The sequence below is a fragment of the Myxine glutinosa genome, chromosome 7, assembly GCF_964187855.1.
Source record: "Myxine glutinosa chromosome 7, kmMyxGlut1.1, whole genome shotgun sequence".
In the NCBI taxonomy this organism is placed as follows: domain Eukaryota; kingdom Metazoa; phylum Chordata; class Myxini; order Myxiniformes; family Myxinidae; genus Myxine; species Myxine glutinosa.
In genome coordinates this window covers 132,763,100-132,783,792 of record NC_136267.1, presented here as the reverse complement: position 1 = coordinate 132,783,792, position 20,693 = coordinate 132,763,100, and the positions used below count along the sequence as shown (strand labels likewise).

General features: G+C 43.0%; 1 protein-coding gene across 9 annotated transcripts in view; it reads left to right on the top strand.

The window, feature by feature from the left end:
* The window catches only part of EIF4B (eukaryotic translation initiation factor 4B), a 193,464-nt gene that overhangs the window by 33,297 nt on the left and 139,474 nt on the right, over window positions 1-20,693 (top strand). For 6 of the 9 annotated variants that reach the window (XM_068123239.2, XM_068123243.2, XM_078782303.1 and 3 more), the window contains 2 exons: window positions 17,085-17,234; window positions 20,328-20,480. In XM_068123239.2, the coding sequence (XP_067979340.2) occupies window positions 17,085-17,234; window positions 20,328-20,480 (303 nt within the window). The remainder of the gene's footprint in view (window positions 1-17,084; window positions 17,235-20,327; window positions 20,481-20,693) is intronic. The other 3 variants (XM_078782302.1, XM_068123240.2, XM_078782300.1) reach the window with 1 other exon arrangement.

Sequence of the window (20,693 nt, the reverse complement as noted above, 5' to 3'; positions counted from 1 at the left end):
GTGAGTTGCTTGAAGGATGAAGTGGGACAAATCATTGTGGACCCAGATGGAATTAAAGGAAGATGGAAAAGATATATGGAAATGCTGTTGAATACAGAGAATGAATGGGATGGCAACATAGAGAGTAACCCAATTTTAAGAACGGCAGAGAAGATAACTGAGAAGGAAGTTGAGGAAGCGATAAAAGCAATGAAGAGTAGAAAAGTGGGAGGGCCAACAGGAGTTGTGGGAGATGTGTTGAAGGCAGCAGGAAGTTGGGGTGTGAAGAGAATGGCAGAGATCTGTAATCTGGTGGTCAAAGAATGTCGCATTCCAGTGGTTGGGAACTGAGTACCCTCGTCCCTCTATACAAGGGGAAAGGTGACCCTCTGGAGTGTGGCTCGTACCGAGCGATCGTGATTGGAGCATGGAATGAAGGTATTGGAAAGGGTGTTGGAGAGGAGGATAAGGAAGAAGGTGAAGATTGACGAAATGCAGTTTGGATTTATGCCAAGAAGAGGAACGACAGACGCGTTCTTTATTGTGGGGCAGTTGCAGGAGAAGTACATGGAGAAGAGGAAGAAGTTGTTTCTTGGGTTTGTTGATCTGGAGAAAGCATTCGATATGGTTCCACGCGAAGTATTGACATGGGCATTGAGGAAGTTAGAAGTGGAGGAATGGTTGATCAGAGTTGTGATGGCAATGTACAAAAGAGCGCGCACAGCTGTAAGGACGAAGGACGGGAACAGTGGTGAGTTTGAGGTGAAGGTGGGAGTGCATCAGGGGTCGGTACTAATCCACTACTATTTGTAGCTGTGATGGACGTGCTGGCTCAGAACGTAAAGGAGGGTTTACCGTGGGAGTTGTTGTATGCAGATGATCTGGTGTTGATTGCGGAAAGTATGGATGGACTGAAGGAAAAGATGAACAAGTGGAAGGAATGTATGGAGACAAAAGGTCTGAAGGTGAATATAGGAAAGACGAAGGTGATGGCAAGTGGTAAAGCATGTGGTGAGGTGGAAAGAACTGGGAAGTGGCCATGTGCTGTGTGCAGGAAGGGTGTCGGAGTGAACTCCATTCAATGTACAATGTGCGCTGAGTGGGTTCATCAAAAATGTAGTGCTCTGAGAGGGTCATTATCCAGTGTGGCAGCTACATTCAAATGTAAGGTGTGCACAGAGGGAGCTGCAGATGGAGGAAATGTGGAGTTGGATCTTGGAGACAGCGTGAAGCTGGAAGCTGTGAAAACATTTTGCTACCTCGGAGACATGCTGAATGGAGAAGGTGGATCAGACTCGGCAACGGTTGCTCGAGTGAGATGTGCATGGAAGAAGTTTCGGGAACTGAGTGGCGTGCTGATGAGGAGGGGAGTGTCGTTGAAGCTGAAGGGAAAGGTGTATGCTGCACGTGTGAGAAGTGTTATGATTTATGGGAGCGACACATGGGTCATGAATGTAGAGCAGCAACGAAGGCTGGAAAGGGTGGAAATGCGAATGGTTCGGTGGATGTGCGGAGTTTCGTTGAGAGAGAGGAAGACAAATGATGAATTGCGAAAGATGATGGGAAGAGAGCCTGTGATTGATGCTGTGAAGAGGAACAGGTTGAGATGGTTTGGTCATGTGTTGAGGAAGGATGAAAGTGACTGGTTGAGAAGAGTGATGGAAATGAATGAAGAAGGAAGTAGAGGACGGGGAAGACCGAGAAAGACTTGGCTAAAGATGGTGGAAGAAGAAATGCGGACAAGGGGGTTAACAAGGGGAGATGCAGAAAATAGGGCAAAATGGAGAAGATTGTCATGGGGACCGCAAGGCTAACCCCCGCTCTCGCAGGGAAAATGGCCTTAAAATGCACGTTGTTGTTGTTGTTGTTACAAGTGTATGATATTTGTTTTTATCAGCTAGTTCAGTGCATTCACAAACATAATGTTTATAATTGGCACTTGAGACTTGTCGTGGCCAATCGTGAAATGGCTCATACAGGGTTAATAGTGTTTATTATAGCACCGTTATATCCTGAATATGTATATGTCTCAGCACAAGCATAAAGTAAATAATTGTGCTATTAAAGCGCGGCGTTACACGCGCTGCTTGCGAGCAAGGAGGAAGCGGACAAGCGGTAACTTATAAGCGTCTTTATTTCAGGAGCTCACTGTAACACTGGCGTGCTCCGGGCTGCGCGCCCGGTGTATATCATGAGGCCACGCCTACCCCTCGGGCGTGGCCACCGCCCACTTGGTGCGCGGAATGATGTCACCGCGCCAGTGGGCTTTTGTGTCCGCCACACTATTGTAAATGTGTCGCTTATGTAATAGTTAGGCATCGTCCACCTATCCCAATGTCTGTGTCTAGAATTGTCAACCCTTTTGACCCTGCTTGTAAAGTTCTGCCCTTTGGAATCAGTCTTTTGTTTCTTTTAGCATACTGACAGGCCACCAGGCACCAGTTTTGGTGGGGAAAGCTTCTTGACCATCTCCACCGGGCCACATTATCTCAGAGCTTCAGGATGAGAGGTCGGGGAGGAGTTGTCCCACCCACTAGGACGAACGACAGCCAATGGTGAGTGAGTGAGGGGAGGGGCGTGGAGCGTCGTCCATGACATACGTGCCCGAGTCCGTAAAGGTGGGAACGAGAAAGAAAGTGGGAGAAGAAACCTGGGAGCCTTAGGCTGAAGGCTGTGTCTGACACCCGAGCTGCTGTATGGAAGTCAAGCCGGAGCGATGTCCTCTCTCCTCAGCCAGCAGCATGGGACGTTTGCTTTGTCTTGAGCTTCTGGGAACGCCCTGCAGACTATCTCGGTTTTGCCTGCAACTCTTCCGCCTAGTCACCCCCATGGTATTGTTTATCTCATGTGGTGTGTGTGATTGGGCCCTAAGGTAAACAAATTCCACTTTGACAATATTGGGTATTATGTGAAGATCAGGGACAAAAAAAATCATTTAAATCGATTTTAAATTCAGGCTGTAACAAAACAAAACTTGAAAAAAGTCAAGGTGGGTGAATACATTCTGAAGGCTATGTATGTATGTATGTATGTATGTATGTATGTATGTGTATGTATGTATGTATGTATGTATGTTTAAGCGGGGGTAATAAATGCTGATGAGTGATGAGTACTCATTGTGAACAATTCCTTTGTTCATTCAATTTATTCATTCAATTCATTCATTCAATTTATTCATTTGATCCCTGGTGTTGGGCTAGCGGCTAGGGTGCCGGCTTAGGATCCTAGGATCCTGGGTTCGAATCTCGGTCGATCGCCGAATTAATGCCAGGGGGGTTGACTCAGCCTGTCATCCTTCCGAGGTCGGCTAATTGAGTACCAGTTCACTGGTAATTCCCTGTTTGTCGTTGAAGGCGGCAAAAAGGGTTGGCGTCAGGAAGGGCATCCGGCCGTAAAACATTGCTTCAAAAAGGGGACCAAAAAACAACAACTACCACGGTCCCCGAAAAGGCCAACCCCCGCTTTGCGGGGAAAAATGGCCTCTAAACGGTGGTTTTTTATTCAATTTATTCATTCATTCAATCCACCAAAAACCTACAACTTATCGTACATCAAAGCAGTTTGTCAGGACATGCTGATATACACAGGTTTAGCAGTTCAAAGGAATTGTAGTTCAAGAACAAAACACCAGATAACATCTTATTGTTATGGACATGTAAAGTATTACAGAAGTTGATCAATAATGTCATCACATTCTCACCATCCGAAACGCTAAATGCAATGTGCATGAATTGTTATTTGTTACTCTTCAACATCAAAGTTTAAAACATCAGTTACCCCCAAACCCTTATTTCTACAAAGGAATTTGCTTTAAACCAGAGTTTACAATATGCTAGGGTTACAATATTTTAACTTTCAAAAAAGACGACACTCCAGAGAGGGATACTGTGAAAAAAAGAGGACATTCTTGAAAAGAGTTTCCTTTATGTATTGAGCAATTGTATCAGCAGTCTGGGTGTGTTCTGGACCTTGATTAATTTTGACAGAAAACCGTCATTCTTCCAGTCGAAATACTGAATTAATTATTACTGGATATATTTTGCTTGTCCGAGTCCACATGATATTGTAAACCAATATCACCTTAATTTGCCACAGAGACATACGTACCAGCTATACATACCAAGCACTCTGCCTCCCATTCTTTTCGACCACTATGAAAACAAGGGAATTTTCTCTTTAGTTCTGCAGTGAATTTACACTGTCGTTTTGGAATTGTATTTAGGGGTAGTAAAATAAAATGTAAAACAAGTACAGATACATTCAAAGTACACCGCCCCCATGCCAAATAAATAACATCCTCCAGCGTGGCATTGCCGGGACTCCTTCGGCACCCGACAATACCGCCTGCAGCACAGAGATGGTATTGGGAGGGAGAGGTGTACAATAATAATTGGTTGATTAACTGCATAATTAAAATCAATAAATGATAATCGTAAAATAATTTATTAATCAATTTTCTAATAGCATACCTCAACCACCAGTGTTTCATCCGAAGCTGTAACTTTTTGATAATGAATAAAAGGTCGTTAATCGAAAAAAAATTATTCAATTGAATAATTAACGAATCAATACATAATTAATCGATTAATTGATGAACCAATCAAAAATATCCTTTATAGCCACATCGCTTGGTCACTGTCATGTCTGAATATCAGCTTCCTTGCTCAAAAGGATGGTTGAGATATCATCCGCACAAACAAGAAAACAATAAAGAAAGAGACCAGAGTGAAAACTGAGTACTCCCTTTCAGCGTGCGTCATTGCCGAGCCCCCTTCGATGCCCGGCAATAACGTTATGCAGCGCCTGGAGATGGGATAGGAAAGGAGCGGTGTACAATAGCTCTTAAAGAGAATCCAACAAGTGTGTACTGTTTGGACTCAAAAAAGACACCGAATCGTGGACTAAGCAAGCCACAACTTTTTCACTGTGAGGTTGGACAGGAAATGGACGCGTTAGTGTTGACGTTTGAACATGTCCATTATGTCATGCCGGAGTAGCACAGACTTGTAACAAACTTTCCTGGTCCAAACATTACACAACCGCATTTTATTACCGTAAGAAAATGTACAAAAATGGTTGAACAGATTAAACAAGGTTAAAAAAAGTATCATCATAAAATGTATCCTGTTGAAAATGCAAAAGCAAAATAATGGCAAAAGCCCAGACATTTTTAGATATTTTAGAAAACTCTGGCCAAATGGAGATTTAAGTACTGAAAAGCAGGACATGTCCGGGAAAACAGGACGTATGATAACCCTATACATAGCGATGACATGAAGCTATTCAATTCTGAAGATGACCTCCATCCAACTCCTCTGAGGGCACGGTGAACCATCATCGAGGTGAAGTCTTGGTCGACCACTAGGAGCTTGTCAATTAATTACCTCCACCACTGGAGGTGGATGGAGGTTATGTTTTCACCCCTGTCTGTTTGTCTGTTTTTGAAAAGGATATCTCAAAAAGTTGGTGACGGATTTGGACAAAACTAGGTGGACATGTTTGGTGTGTGTGTGACGAGGACGAATCGATTCAATTTTTGGTGAAGATCCGAATCTGGATACGATAATTTTTTTAAAATGTAATTATTCACCTTGAGTGATGGGGCCAAAATCGATATATAGCATGATATTTAAAAAAGTTGTGGATGGAGTATGACAAAACTAGTTGGATAAGTTGGTTCAGCGACACGACCAAGCGATTCGATTTTGGTTCAGGCCTGGATCCAGATCTTGCTTATCAGTGGGATACAAAACATAAACTGTTCAGCCTGGCAGAGATATGCCCTCGATCAAATGCCATTCTAGTTAAAGTATATCATATAAATCTGGCTTCGGATTTGAGGATCGGATGCTGTGGATTAAATGTGTCGATATGGAGTGAAATCTGAAAATTAAAGAAATTTGTGATTCTTATAACCAAGTGTCATCTGTCGTAAGTGCAATGCTGTCGTCCCTCCTTCTGCACTGTTGTCTGAATTCATAACTCCACAAGTTAATGCAACACCACTGGGATCTGTAATACTCTTAGGAAACCCAAAGTTTTGAACCATCTTTGCCAAACAGGAAATCAAAGCTGTCTCCCTTGACATATCTCGTGCCTTCGATATGGTCTGGCACCCCGCCCTGCTCAACAAACTCTCCTCGTATGGTATCCATGGAAACCTCCACGCATGGCTTGCAGACTTCCTTTCTGGTCACAGTCAACATGTGGCCCTGAATGGAATTCTCTCATCTCCCCTTCCTGTTCAGGTTGGAGTTCCTCAAGGCAGTGTTCTGGGCCCTGTGCTTTTTCTGGTCTTCATCAATGATCTCTCTGACTCTCTGGAAAATCCTCTCTCTCTCTCTTTGCTGATGACTCCACTCTCTGCCGCTCCCTATCCCAACCCTCAGATCAGCAGGCAGCAGCCTCTTCACTTTCTGCAGACCTGGACAATATCACAAACTGGTCAAACAAGTGGAACATGTCTTTCAATCCTGACAAATCTCACACTCTCACTTTGTCTCTCCAAAAAGACCGTCTGGACAACCCTCCCATCTACTTTCTGAACAATCCTCTTGAAGAAGTTCTGTCAGTCAAGCTTTTGGGTCTCGCTATCTGCCATGATCTTTCCTGGGAAAACCACGTAGTCGCCGACTGGGCATCCTCCGGCGTGCAAAGTCCTTTCTGGGCACTTCTGAGCTCCTCACCACATACAAAGCTTTCATCGGCAGCTCAATGGAATATTGCTCTCCCCTCTGGGCTGGTGCTCATGTCTCACACCTAGCTCGGCTTCACGCGGTTGAAACCAAAGCATTCAGAATCATTCGAATCTCCCGTGATGAAGCTGATTCTGAGGGCCTTTCTCTCTCTCTCTCTCTCACCGCAGGTAGGTAGGTGGTCTTTCTGTCTTCTACAGACTCCTCTCCGGCATTGCTCCCCCTGTTCTGTCTGTGCGCTGTCCCCCAAATATTCCTGCAGGATGCACAAGATCTGCCAGCAACCCTCTTATGGATAAACTGCCAAAATCAAGACTCTCTGCTCACCTTCACTCCTTCATTCCTCTTTTCTCCTGCCTCTGGAACAAACTTCCACACTCTCTTCAATCCCTCTCCTCCTTCCAGGTCTCTAAAACAGCTGTTCACCACCATCTCTTATCTTCCCCCATCCAAAACCTTGATGTTTTCTACCCCCGTTAAAACAGCCCAAACCCGCCTCTTTAAATTCCCAACTTATTTCCTGAAATTCCTAGAAGTGTTCATTTGCTTTATACCGTGTACTCCTCCCCAGCGTGTATCCCTTCCACAGATCTACCGACGTCCATGTTCTCTTCTGTTGTTGTGCTTGTGTGCTTCCCTTTCTCCCTCTCTCCCCCTCTTGTCCCCCCCCCCCCCTCCCTTCATTGCATGTTTTTATGTGTCTGTGTATTGTTGCAGGAACCACATTGGAAAAAGTGCCTTATTTAGTGATTCCGTTCACGCATCAGTGTATATACCTGAAACCTATATAGTTTGGTGGAGGGGTCCTATGGGCAGTAGATATGCCCGGTTTTAATTCTAGATAGGTGTGCATTACCGATTTATAAGCATTTTGCTGATTCATTTGTGTACACCATTTCCACCACTTACTGAATTTGATATAACGTATCTACATGGACAAATATACAGCATGGGTAGCTTTGTATGGTATCAAATTGACCGGAAAGACATACTGCACACATAGAGTACCACCATAAGGCCTTATCTTAGCTTTTCATTCTTCAAGCCACCAAAAACTTCAAAATTTTGTCAAAATTCCGTTTCAGTTTAGGTTCTAGTCCCCCATCATTTTGTTCATAACCCCAAAAGTATATGACCGATTTATATGTTTGATACACCAAAATCATCCCCATTTATTACCCTTCAAAATAAGATCACATAATCAAGAAATGTATACCATTAATAAACTCTCAGTGAAGCAAAACTAAGGCTACCCCCTTATTTTTCATGAAAACGAAAATGTCCATATGGCATACATATATCATGTATATACATATGTTTTCAGATCTGGTGCCCGGTTCATTCCAGACTATCACATACTAACCTGTGTATTCATTTTACTTATTCTTTAGAATCTAATTACATTTTTCATCAGTGGCAAAAGGTGAATAAATTTTCGTTTAATTGTAAATCAATGACCTAGATATGTTTATTATTATACTTTTCGTTTGTATTACAGTACGTTGAAATCAGTGTCCTGCTGCTCTGCTGCTGATGAATCCTACTCCCTAGTAACCATGGCGTCTAACACGGAACAGGAGGAGATTATTGAGCCTACAGCGGTGATGCCTGTTAAAAGGCGCAAGTTGCAGACGAATTGGGTAAAATGCCTATTCTGCCAAGGTACTGACGGTTTGTCTAACGCTAGTCATCAGGGCGTTGCGTGAGTATGTTCAGCCCTTCAAGATAGAATTCAGATTGAAACCACTGACATTACAGAACGACTGCAATCAGAAGCAACAACAACAAATCTCAGTGATAAACAGGCAAAATGGCACAAAGACTGTTATGCTTCATTCACAAACCAAACCAACATTGACCTTGTCAAGAAACGCTACATGGAAGCCACTGCTGCAGTAGATGCGGGTGATGCGAGTTCAAGCACAAAACCACTGACACGCACAGTAATACGTAAGGTTGACTGGAAGCAGTGTATTTATTGCCAGAGTCGTAAGCGTGAAAAAGTACACCAAGTCCAGTCAGATGAAGTAGCTGCAAGCATCCACAGTCAGGCAAAGAATGATCAAAACCTCAAATGCAAAATTGGGGAAAATGATGTGATAGCATACGAAGCACATTACCATTCCTCTTGCAAACACAAAGCAGACAAAATCAGCCATTCTATTCACCCCAGTGAAATCACTGGGATTACAACTGACCCCACTCTAGAAGATCTGATACAGATACTAGGCAATGGCTTTCAGAGTGGCCACATCTATAGCATGGACATTGTGACCGATAAATACATTTATCTTATGACACGATCTGGAATTCTCAATCCATCACGCCGGACACACGTCTTGAAGCACAAACTACAGAAGCACTATGGTAACCGAATTCTATTCCGCAAACAGCGACTTGCCAACCAACCTCTGCTTCTGATTCCTGCAGCCACTACCACTGAAGATGCTATTGGGGCGATGATTGCAAAACAACAGATATCTACATGTAACGAAAGCTGTACAAGTGATGAGATTAGTCACGAATCCTATTTCCTGCACGCTTTGCATACAGTAGCAACTAAGCTGAAATCAGATTTGAAAGAAGCTGCAGGTCATCGCGGTTATGAGAATTTGAATCAAGAGGTGGCAGAACAATGCGTACCAACAAGTCTTTACTTACTTATCAAATGGATTCTACAAGATGAGACTGATCTAAAAGACACTTCAGACCAAGGTTCAAACGATGAGGACATTGCGCCCGCCTTGCATCAACGAATCCTGAACATTGGCCAAAACATTGTCTATAACGTCTCGATGGGGGGAAAGAATACGCCAAAACATATTAGGACAGGACTGTTTGTCCACCACATGACACGGTCCAAACAACTTATAGAATATCTGCATGATGCAGGTGACAGTATTAGTTATCCTACGATCAATAGAATAGATTCCTCAATAGCTCAAACGCAATTATCAAGGTTTCAGAATGATGACAACACTTTCATTCCTGAGAGTGTTGTTCCTGGCAAATTCATGCAGTTCGCGGCTGATAACTTCGATATGCAAGAAAAAACTTTAGACGGAAAGGGCACTCTTCATGATACGCAAATGGCCATATTTCAGCGGGGCCCACCAAATATATTAAACAAAGGGCATACAACTATTGGGAGAAGCACAACCCTCAGCAGTCCCTCCAGAATTCCATCGTATAATATCTGCTGATGCTCCAGCCCAACACGTTCCTCCGTGCTTCACTCAGCCTTTAACGCAGAATAGCCTGATATGTCCACCTTCTCGGTCATCTGAATACCGCAAGATTGATCTATTATGGGTTCTAAGTCGATTGGAAGTTGGCGATACTCGAAACGTGCCATCATGGACCGGTTTCAATCAGTACACTGATTCATACACTGTTTGTACAGTTCAACTACAACTGCGACTTCTATCAATGATCTTGGCGTCGAACTGTTCCATCGAATTAATGACCCAGAAAAGTTACCTCCCACTCATGATTCTCTGTTGCTGCACATTCAAAGATGCAATTACCAAGCCATGGTGTGGTACAGTGCAGTTGTGTCCAAACCTGATCTACCCCAACCAGAGGAATGTGGATGGGAATTAGACGAAACAGGATTATCACCAAAACTGATGACCCTGCCACCTGTTCCTTCAGCGTGCACAGAACTGTTGAGATGTGGGTGCAAAACAAAATGTACATCCCTTCATTGTACATGCCGGAAGTTCAATCTGTTATGTAGTGCTGCTTGTGGATGCCGACAAGAGTGCCTCAATAGTCATCACTTGTCAGACGAGGACAATTCCGATGAAGACTGAGTACAATTAAGTGGCTTTTATATCACGCATTATTTGACTACATTAGATAAATGTGTTTATTTTCTTGTTTTGGTTAATGATATAACAAGACTATTGGGAGTGAAATTTGGTTTTAATCTGATGTCATACCAGATAATCAAAGCTAAGCAAATAACATGTTGATTTCATAATCGAGATTAAAATATACGAGTGTAAAGCTAAGTAAGCTCTATAATGGCAGTACTTTTGTTTCATGTATTTATCTTCTTAGCTAAACATATAAAGTTTAAATGTGTGGGATTCAAGTTACTATGATATTGTGTAATATTTAGTTACAATCACTGTCACAAATCAAGTACATGACCCTCAACCTTTGGATATCAGTTCATTAGAAAATTGTTTGTTACATAATCAAGATTAATATAATATTGTGAGGCTAGGTAAGCCTCATAGTTGCATTTATTTAATATTCTATTGTAAGGCTATGTAAGTCTTTTAGTTACATTATATCAGTTTAGTATAGGAGTGTTAAATTTGCTCCATAATATACTTTACAGTTACAAGATTAATAATTTTACTACTGTAAAGCCATGTAAGCCTTATAATTACATTATAACAGTTTATTATAACATAGTTGTTCCTTATGGCGGGGCGGAAGTATCTCACCTTCGAATCATACTTGTTAAATAAGGATTGTTTGAGAGTATTAAATGTCATTTTATGGCCTGCAGCAACAACAATCTGTTTTGTTTAATTATTGCAATAATTCTTTGGTTTATTTCCTGTTTTCATGATTCAGACAAGCTCCAGTATCCTTCCTAATTTAATGTTAGCAACCGACATAAATATTAATACACATTTTTGGACATTTTTGTTTCCATCAAAATTAAGGGGGTAGCCTTAGTTTTGCTTCACTGAGAGTTTATTAATGGTATACATTTCTTGATTATGTGATCTTATTTTGAAGGGTAATAAATGGGGATGATTTTGGTGTATCAAACATATAAATCGGTCATATACTTTTGGGGTTATGAACAAAATGATGGGGGACTAGAACCTAAACTGAAACGGAATTTTGACAAAATTTTGAAGTTTTTGGTGGCTTGAAGAATGAAAAGCTAAGATAAGGCCTTATGGTGGTACTCTATGTGTGCAGTATGTCTTTCCGGTCAATTTGATACCATACAAAGCTCCCTATGCTGTATATTTGTCCATGTAGATACGTTATACCAAATTCAGTAAGTGGTGGAAATGGTGTACACAAATGAATCAGCAAAATGCTTATATATCGGTAATGCACACCTATCTAGAATTAAAACCGGGCATATCTACTGCCCATAGGACCCCTCTACCAAACTATATAGGTTTCAGGTATATACACTGATGCGTGAACGGAACTCACAAAATGGATATCTGGTTCCTGCACTATATGTTTTCATGTTCAATGTGTTAGCTCTGACACGAGCCTCGATTCTGTATACAAAAAAAAAATTTAAAAAAATCTTTTTTTCAAAATTCCCACGATGACGGACAAATATGTCTATTTCAAAGTATGAAAGATATGGGGATCGGCATGTCTGAGTTGCCCAACATTTTCGGCTATTTGAACCAGAAGCATTGCCGACTTTTCAAGGCAGTTCTGAGATTTCTTTTTTAAGTGAGCGGGATATCCATATAGGATTAGGGATTTTTAAAAGCAAGGATTCTCGGAGTTTACTGCGGAGCTAATCCGACTTAATCCCTCATCAATAGAATATTTTGGGGGGGGAGGGAGGTACATGATGAAGGATGTGATTATCATAGATTTGTGGATGATGCTATATATCTGACATTGCACGCTGTCCTCGAACACCTCGACAAACGGGACACATGTCAGAATGCTACTTGTTGATTATAGCTCTGCAGTCACCAACATTGTTCTTTCTAAACTTGTCATGAAACTACAGGCCTTGAGTCTTTGCAACTCTTTATGTAACTGGATCCTTGATTATTTTTTTTTTAACAGGTAGGCCACAGGTTGTGAAGGTTTGGGTCATGCTGTTTGCCTATTTCATCCACACTTATTCTTAACATTGGTGCCCCACAAGGCTATGTACACTCAGCCCATGACTCTATTCTCTGTACCCGTATGACTTTATAGCAAAATAAAATACGAACTGTGCAATCAAATTCGCTGATGATACCACTCTGATTGGTTTGATAACTGACAATGATGAAATTCCTTACAGGAAGGAGGTGCAGGATCTGGCAGTGTGGTGCCAAAACAACAATTTGTCCCTAAATGTCAGCATAACTTATTGACTTCTGGAGGAACAGCACAGGCCACCTCCCTATCACCGTTGATTGGGCAGCTGTGGAAGTTGGGAACAGCTTTGCATGTCTGGCTGTTCAAATCTCTGATGATATGACATGGTCTCACAACATCGGATTCATTATACCAAAAGCGCAACATCGCCTCTATTTTCTCAAATTTGGAATGAATGCTCATACACTTGTGAACTTGTATCACTGCACCAATGAAAGTGTACTGACAGGCTGCAACTCAGTCTGGTATGGCCATACAAAAGATTGTTAGGACTGCACAAAAAATTATTATAGACACAGATCTTCCGTCCATTGAGGACATCTATACCAACTGCTGCCATAGAAAGGCCGTTTGTATTATAAAAGACTCCACCCACCCCGCACAAGATCTGATCTCACTCCTGCCGTAGTACTCTTGCCGTAGTACTCCGACGGTAGTTTTCGGTAGTTACTCCGGTAGTAGTTACTACGGTAGTAGGTACTCCTGCCGTAGTACTGTATGTTTCGGACTCAAACCACCAGGTTGAAGAACAATTTTTTTACCCCAAGGTTGTCTGTATTTTAAACAGCCACTGAATGGGACTATGCTGTGTTGCTGTTGTTTTGTGTTGCATGTCATTGTCATGTGTAAATTGTAAAATTGAATTTTTTTGGTAATTTAAAAAAATGTTGTTGGTTGCTGTAAATATTGTTGCATAACGTTGAGTGGAGTGCAGTATCGTTGAGATGGAGTGTGGAGTATCCGTTGTGTGGAGTATCGTTGAGATATGTATAAAGTGGGATAATTATTTGTGAATAAGAATTTCATTATTTTTTAACCCTGGTTTTTAACACATGACAATAAAGTGATTTGCCTTGACTTGTAAGGCTCCCTGAGATTTGGCGGACCCGAGTGGGAGGGGAGGGGGGGAGGGCTGAGATTTGGCAGACCCGATTGGGTGGGGGACTGTAATTTGGCGGACCTGAGTGGAAGGGGGGGAGGGTTCTGAGAAAGATGAGGACTAGTGGCAGTGACGCATGCATGCACGCGCACACAGCCACATGCGTGTGTCGTGATTTACACATACTCATGCATGACTTTGGTTTTGCTTTTGGCATGTTTTTTTTTAACGTGACATCATATGTTGTGTATTGTATTCACACATTATTTTATGCGTTATATCCACATATTCATATCTGGACTTGGCAACGATCAGAACGATCAGACTCGGCAACGGTTGCTCGAGTGAGATGTGCATGGAAGAAGTTTCGGGAACTGAGTGGCATGCTGACGAGGAGGGGAGTGTCGTTGAAGCTGAAGGGAAAGGTGTATGCTGCATGTGTGAGAAGTGTTATGATTTATGCGAGCGAGACATGGGTAATGAACGTAGAGCAGCAACGAAGGCTGGAAAGGGTGGAAATGCGAATGGTTCGGTGGATGTGTGGAGTATCGTTGAGAGAGAGGAAGACAAATGATGAATTGCAAAAGATGATGGGAATAGAGCCTGTGATTGATGCTGTGAAGAGAAACAGGTTGAGATGGTTTGGTCATGTGTTGAGGAAGGATGAAAGTGACTGGTTGAGAAGAGTAATGGAAATGAATGTATAAGGAAGTAGAGGACGGGGAAGATCGAGAAAGACTTGGCTAAAGATGGTCGAAGAAGAAATGCGGGCAAGGGGGTTAACAAGGGGAGATGCAGAAAATAGGGCAAAATGGAGAAGATTGTCATGGGGACCGCAAGGCTAACCCCCGCTCTTGCAGGGAAAATGGCCTTAAAATGCCTTTTGTTGTTGTGTATCCACATATCCATATTGTATTGTACGAGCGTGACTCGGCGCGCTCCGCATGCCTCACCACACGTCATTTCAGAGGGATAGGCATCTTTGACCATGTCTGCTTTCTCAGGGAGTGAGGGATGGCGGGAATGGTGGGTTGGGGATAGTGGTGGTTATGGTGGATTGGGGATCGTGGGGGGTGGTGATGGGGGGGGGGGGGGGATAGTGGGGAAGAGAGGCCAAAATTGGGTCTTCAGTGACTTTTGGGTCTTCATGGTATTTGGGGTCTTCAGGGTCTTTTGGGCCTTTGGGGTATTTTGGTGTTCAGGGTCTTTTGGTTCCTCTGGGTCTTTAAGGGTCTTGGGGTATTTTGGTTCTTCCGAGTCTTTAAGGGTCTTTTGGATCTTTGGAGTCTTTGGGGTCTTCAGGATCTTTTTGGGTCTTCGGGGCCATTTGGATCTTCAGGGTCTTTTGGATCCTCAGGGACTTTATGGTTATTTTGGGTCTTTGGGGTGTTTTGGGTCTTTGGGGTGTTTTGGGTCTTTGGGATCTTCAGGGTCTTTTGGATCCTCAGGGACGTTATGGTTATTTTGGGTCTTTGGGGTGTTTTGGGTCTTTGGGATCTTCAGGGTCTTTTGTTTCTTCGGGATCTTTTGGGTCTTCAGGGTTTTCGGGTCTTCAGGGTCTTTTGGGTCTTTATGAGTCTTTTGGTTCTTCTGGGTCTTTATGGGTCTTAGGGGTATTTTGGTTCTTTGGGGTATTTAAGGGTCTTTTAGGGTCTTTGGGGTGTTCGGGGTGTTTTGGGTCTTCGGGGCCGTTTTGGGTCTTCGGGGCCATTTGAATCCTTTGGGCCTTTAAGGGTATTTGGGGTCTTCATGATCTTTTGAATCGTCTGGGCCTTTAAGGGTATTTAGGGTCTTCATGGTCTTTTGAATCCTCTGGGCCTTTAAGGGTATTTTGTGTCTGTTGGGTGCTTTGGGTATTAAGGGTCTTTCAGGGTGTTTTAGGTCTTCATGGTATTTTGGGTCTTTGCAGTCTTTAAGGGTATTTTGGATATTAAGGGTGTTTTAGGTCTTCATGGTATTTTGGGTCTTTGTAGTCTTAAGGGTATTTTGGGTCTTCAGGGGTCTTGGTGGTTTTAAGGGTCTTGGGGGACTTAAACGGTCGTCAAAGGTCTGAGGGGTCTCGGCAGTCTAAACTCTAAAGGGTCAAAATGTATATTCCAACAGTACGTAATTAAGAGTTCACGGACTGGGTTTTGCGTGTCAATTTTATTTGAAGAAGAAGACGTTTTGGTCACAAATAAACAAACATACAAACATCACCATATACGTTTACTCTATTATAATAAGATACACACATACACACATACACACATGCATGACATGTACAGTGGTATGTAGTGTACGCATCTCTTGGCTGTAACATATTGCACATATTTTGTGCACACACACATACACCATACACGTGCACACACACACACACTAACAGAGGTGGATACTTTGAGACCCGGTAGATGTCTGTTACTTCTTCTGAGGCCCACCCACCTGTGGGATAGCAGGCAAAAATAACTTACGCACACACACACCGGCTCGGGGGAGGTGGCATGCTTTGCCACCTCCCCCTTGTTGAAGACTGATGGGACAGAAGACTATGCTGAATGCAACAACTTTGGGAGTGAAGACAGCGACGATGGTGGAAGCTTCAGTGTCACAGGACTGCTCACATGGTGCCTGGTGTTGCACATGTCGACAGGCATTTGCAATGCAGCCTCGGCCTGTAGCTTGGTGTGCTCTGTCTACTCACTCCGGCCAAGGAGGAGGGCCTGAGCTTTGGTTACTCCCTTTTGCTGACTTCCTCCACCGAGGAGAAATGGGACCGAGCTTCGGTGGAGTCGAAGACCTCGCCCAATTCAAGAGCTTCCATGGGAGCAAAGACCGAGCTGAAAACGGCAGCTTCCATGAGGCCGAGAGCCATGCACGTGGCGCCTGGTATCACGCTGATGGACATGCTTTTGGAGACCGTTTTGTCCATAAGTTGTGGTTCCTCGCTGGGTTGGAGATGGGTGCTTCGGGACCTGGGTACTTGTACTTGAAGGAGTAATAACGGTCATTTGGAAAACAAATTTTTCTTTATCCTAACTTTAAGGAATGTGTTAAGTATTTTGGAATTTCTTTGGTTTCAGCCTTCACATCAGTGCTTCACATTTAAGCTGTACCCAAGTTTCTTCATTATCAATTTCTTTCTTTGCAAAGAAAAAGGATTGTTTTGTTTTGTTTCCGTATATTGGATTTCATCATGTTATCTCTGGCATGATAATGGGTAGAGAACTGACACAGTTTTGACCATTTTGACTTTAATGTGGCTAAATTGGCTTTGATTGAACGTAAAGTAATTGGGGGAGTGAGTGGGTGGTGATATTTAATATTTTGCAACGATTTGGATGCTTGATTGTTGTCATGCCAACTTTTTTGTCACGTGTTTCAACGTCAAGATTGCCATTCCCATAAAGGTTATCCCAAAGAGTAGTTATGCTGTATGTTTTGCATTTGCACAGGGACTGGTCGAGATCGCTTTTCTTTTGATCGAGAGCGTGGAGGAGAGCGTGATGGGGCCTTTGGCACGAGAACGGCCTTCGACAGGTCGAGAGATGGAGATCGTTTTATGAATGCAAGGGGTAGAGACAGTGGAGGATACACAGGTCGTGGTGTGTTGTTTATTGTTTGTCTCATGCATACACACACATATATATATATATATATATATATATATATATATATATATATATATATATATATATATATATATATATATATTATTTTTTTGTGCTTGATGTTGATCCTTTTGCCCTGTAAAGTCTTATCAATTTAAAGCTCTCTTTTTAATTGCCCAAATTTTAACTCTCAAACTTGTCTCCCTCCTCCAAATCCTGGTGATGTCTGGTTAAGTCTGTTTGTGATGTTTGTTCCCTGCCTATCCTCTCCCTGACCTCAAATGCTACACAGCTGACCCTGACCGTGAAAAAGCCAAATGCCTCAACTGTGTTTGCTTCAAAATCTTATGTCCCAAACCCATCTCTCCTTCCTTCTCCTTCTCTCTCAACAAGGTGGAGAGGTTTCTGTCAAACCTCGACTGATTCTGCAACTGGACCAGACGGCATCAGCCCACGGGTCCTAAACTCCTGCTCTGCCGCTCTTTCACTCCCTCTCTCTTTTGCTCAAGGTCATCTCCCATCAGCTGGGAAATCGGCCAAAATTACCGCTTTACACAAAAAGGTGCAAAAACAGATCCTTGCAACAACAGACCAATCAGCCTGCTCCCAATTATCAGCAAAGTCATGGAATCCATCATTGCTTCCGATATAAAATCTTTCCTCTTCTCCAATTGCTTTATCTCTGATCATCAATTTGGATTCAGACCAGGTCATTCCACTCTGGACATGCTGCTTCTGCTGTCTCAACAATGGATGGAGGTCTTCAATGCCAAACAGGAAATCAGAGCCATCTCCCTTGACATATCTCGTGCCTTCAATACAGTCTGGCACAACGAGCGCTGCTCACCAAACTCTCCGGTTGTGCTGTCCATGGAAATCTCCATGCATGGCTCGCGCATGTTTTCTCCTGTCGTAGTCAGCATGTGGCTCTAAATGGAATTCTCTCATCTTCTCTTCCTGTCCAGGCTGGAGTTCCTCAAGGCAGCGTTCTGGGCCCTGTGCTTTTTCTGGTCTTCATCAATGATCTCTCTGACTCTCTGGAAAATCCTCTCTATCTCTTTGCTGATGACTCCACTCTCTGCTGCTCCATCTCTCATTCCTCAGATCGACAGGCAGCAGCCTCTTCACTCTCTGCAGATTTAGCTAAAATAATTTTATTATTTTGCAGAAAGACCAGCTTGTAATTATTAGGGTAAAATAATTACAAGCTTGTAATTATTACAAGCTGGTCAAATATGTGGAACATGTCTTTCAATCCTGGCAAATCTCACACTCTCACCTTGTCTCTCTGAAAAGACTGTCTGGACAACCCTCCCATCTACTTTCTCAACAATCTTCTCAGAGGTTCTGTCACTCAAGCTTTTGGGTCTCACTACAACAACAACAGGCATTTTAAGGCCATTTTCCCTGCTAGAGCGGGGGTTAGCCTTGCGGGCCCCGTGACAATCTTCTCCATTGTACCCTATTTCTTCATCTCCCCTTGTTAACCTCGTTGCCCGCATTTCTTCTTCCACCACCTTTAGCCAAGTCTTTCTCAGTCTTCCCCATCCTCTAATTCCTTCTACATTCATTTCCATCACTCTTCTCAACCAGTCACTTTCATCCTTCCTCAACACATGACCAAACCATCTCAACCTGTTCCTCTTCACAGCATCAGTCACAGGCTCTATTCCCATCATCTTTCGCAATTCATCATTTGTCTTCCTCTCTCTCAACGATACTCCGCACATCCACCGAACCATTCGCATTTCCACCCTTTCCAGCCTTCGTTGCTGCTCTACGTTCATTACCCATGTCTTGCTCCCATAAATCATAACACTTCTCACACATGCAGCATACACCTTTCCCTTCAGCTTCAACGACACTCCCCTCCTCATCAGCACGGCACTCAGTTCCCAAAACTTCTTCCATGCACATCTCACTCCAGCAACCATTGCCAAGTCTGATCCACCTTCTCCATTCAGCATGTTTCCTTGGTCTCACTATCTGCCATTATTTTTCCTGGAAAAACCACATTTCCAAGCTGGCGTCCAAAGCCAGTCGCCGACTGGGCATCCTCCGTCATGTGAAGTCCTTCTTTGGCACTTCTAAGCGCCTCACCACATACAAGGCTTTCATCCGCAGCTTGATGGAGTACTGCTCTCCCCTCAAGGCTGGTGCTCCTGCCTCATACCTAGTTCGGCTTCCTGCTGGAGAAACCAAGGCTTTTAGAATCGTTTGTGTCTCCCGCAATGAAGCTGATTCTGAGGGCCTTTCACTCGCTCACGGCAGACAGGTTGGCGGTCTACTAGTATTATCTTCTACCGACTCCTCTCCGGCCTAGCTCCGCCAGCTCTGTCTGTGCGCTCTGTGCTCTGTCCCCCAAATATTCCTGCAGGACACACAAGATCTGCCATCAACCCTCTTCTGGTGAAACTGCCAAAATCAGGACTCTCTGCTTATCTTCACTCTTTCATTTCTCTTTTTCCCTGCCTCTGTAACAAATTCCCTCACTCTCTTCAATCCCTCTCCTCCCTCCAGCTCTTTAAAACAGCTGTTCACCACCATCTCTTATCTTCCCCCATCCAAAACCTTGATCCTTTCTACCCCCGTTAATCCACCCCAAACCCACCTCCTTCAAATTCCGTTTTCTTTCCTGAAAGTCCTTGTCGTGTCCATCTTGTTTATCATGTGTACCCTGCACCAGCCCTCTCCCTTCCACAGATCTGCTGATGTCCCTGTTCCCTACTGTTGTTGTGGTGCTTCCCTCTCTCTCCCCCTCTTGTCTCCCACTCCCTTTATACTCCCTTTATTATCCCTTTATTGTGTTAGCTCTTATACGAGCCTCGACTAAGAATACAAAAAAAAAGGAAAGGAAGATGGTTGGCCATATCCAACTTTATTTTATAAACCTTCCTGTGTACGTTTTAATTATTCAAAGCCATTTGTGTATTATGCATGTATAACAAATGCATTCTGCCTTTTCTTGTGCAATGCAAAATGCAAATCATTTTGTGGTGTATGGTGTTGTTTTGCATTGGTTGTTGGTCGTCGGTTTTTTTGATGCTGATATATTGGATTTCACCTTCTTTTTTTTTTGTCCTGCAGATGTGGATGGTGGCCGGAGATCGTTTATGTCAAGCTTTCGGAGGGAAGTCAATGACTCCAGAAATGATGACCGTCAATTTCGTGAACGCCTTGGTGACAGATATGAACGGAGGGCAGATTACGTATGGAGAGATGATTCAAAAGAAGACCAATGTACGAAATTATTTCCTTTTACCTAGAACTTGCACATCCATGGTTTAAGGTGGTTTAAATGGAAATATTAGTGGAGAAGTTTAGGATGGATAAGAATATTTGAAACAGGGCTAATGGCTTTTTTAAAGAATATAGCCGTCTCGTCTGTTGTATTATTTTTACAATATTAAGGTATAAGTAGTGTAACATGACAAATTGTTGAATGCAATATGT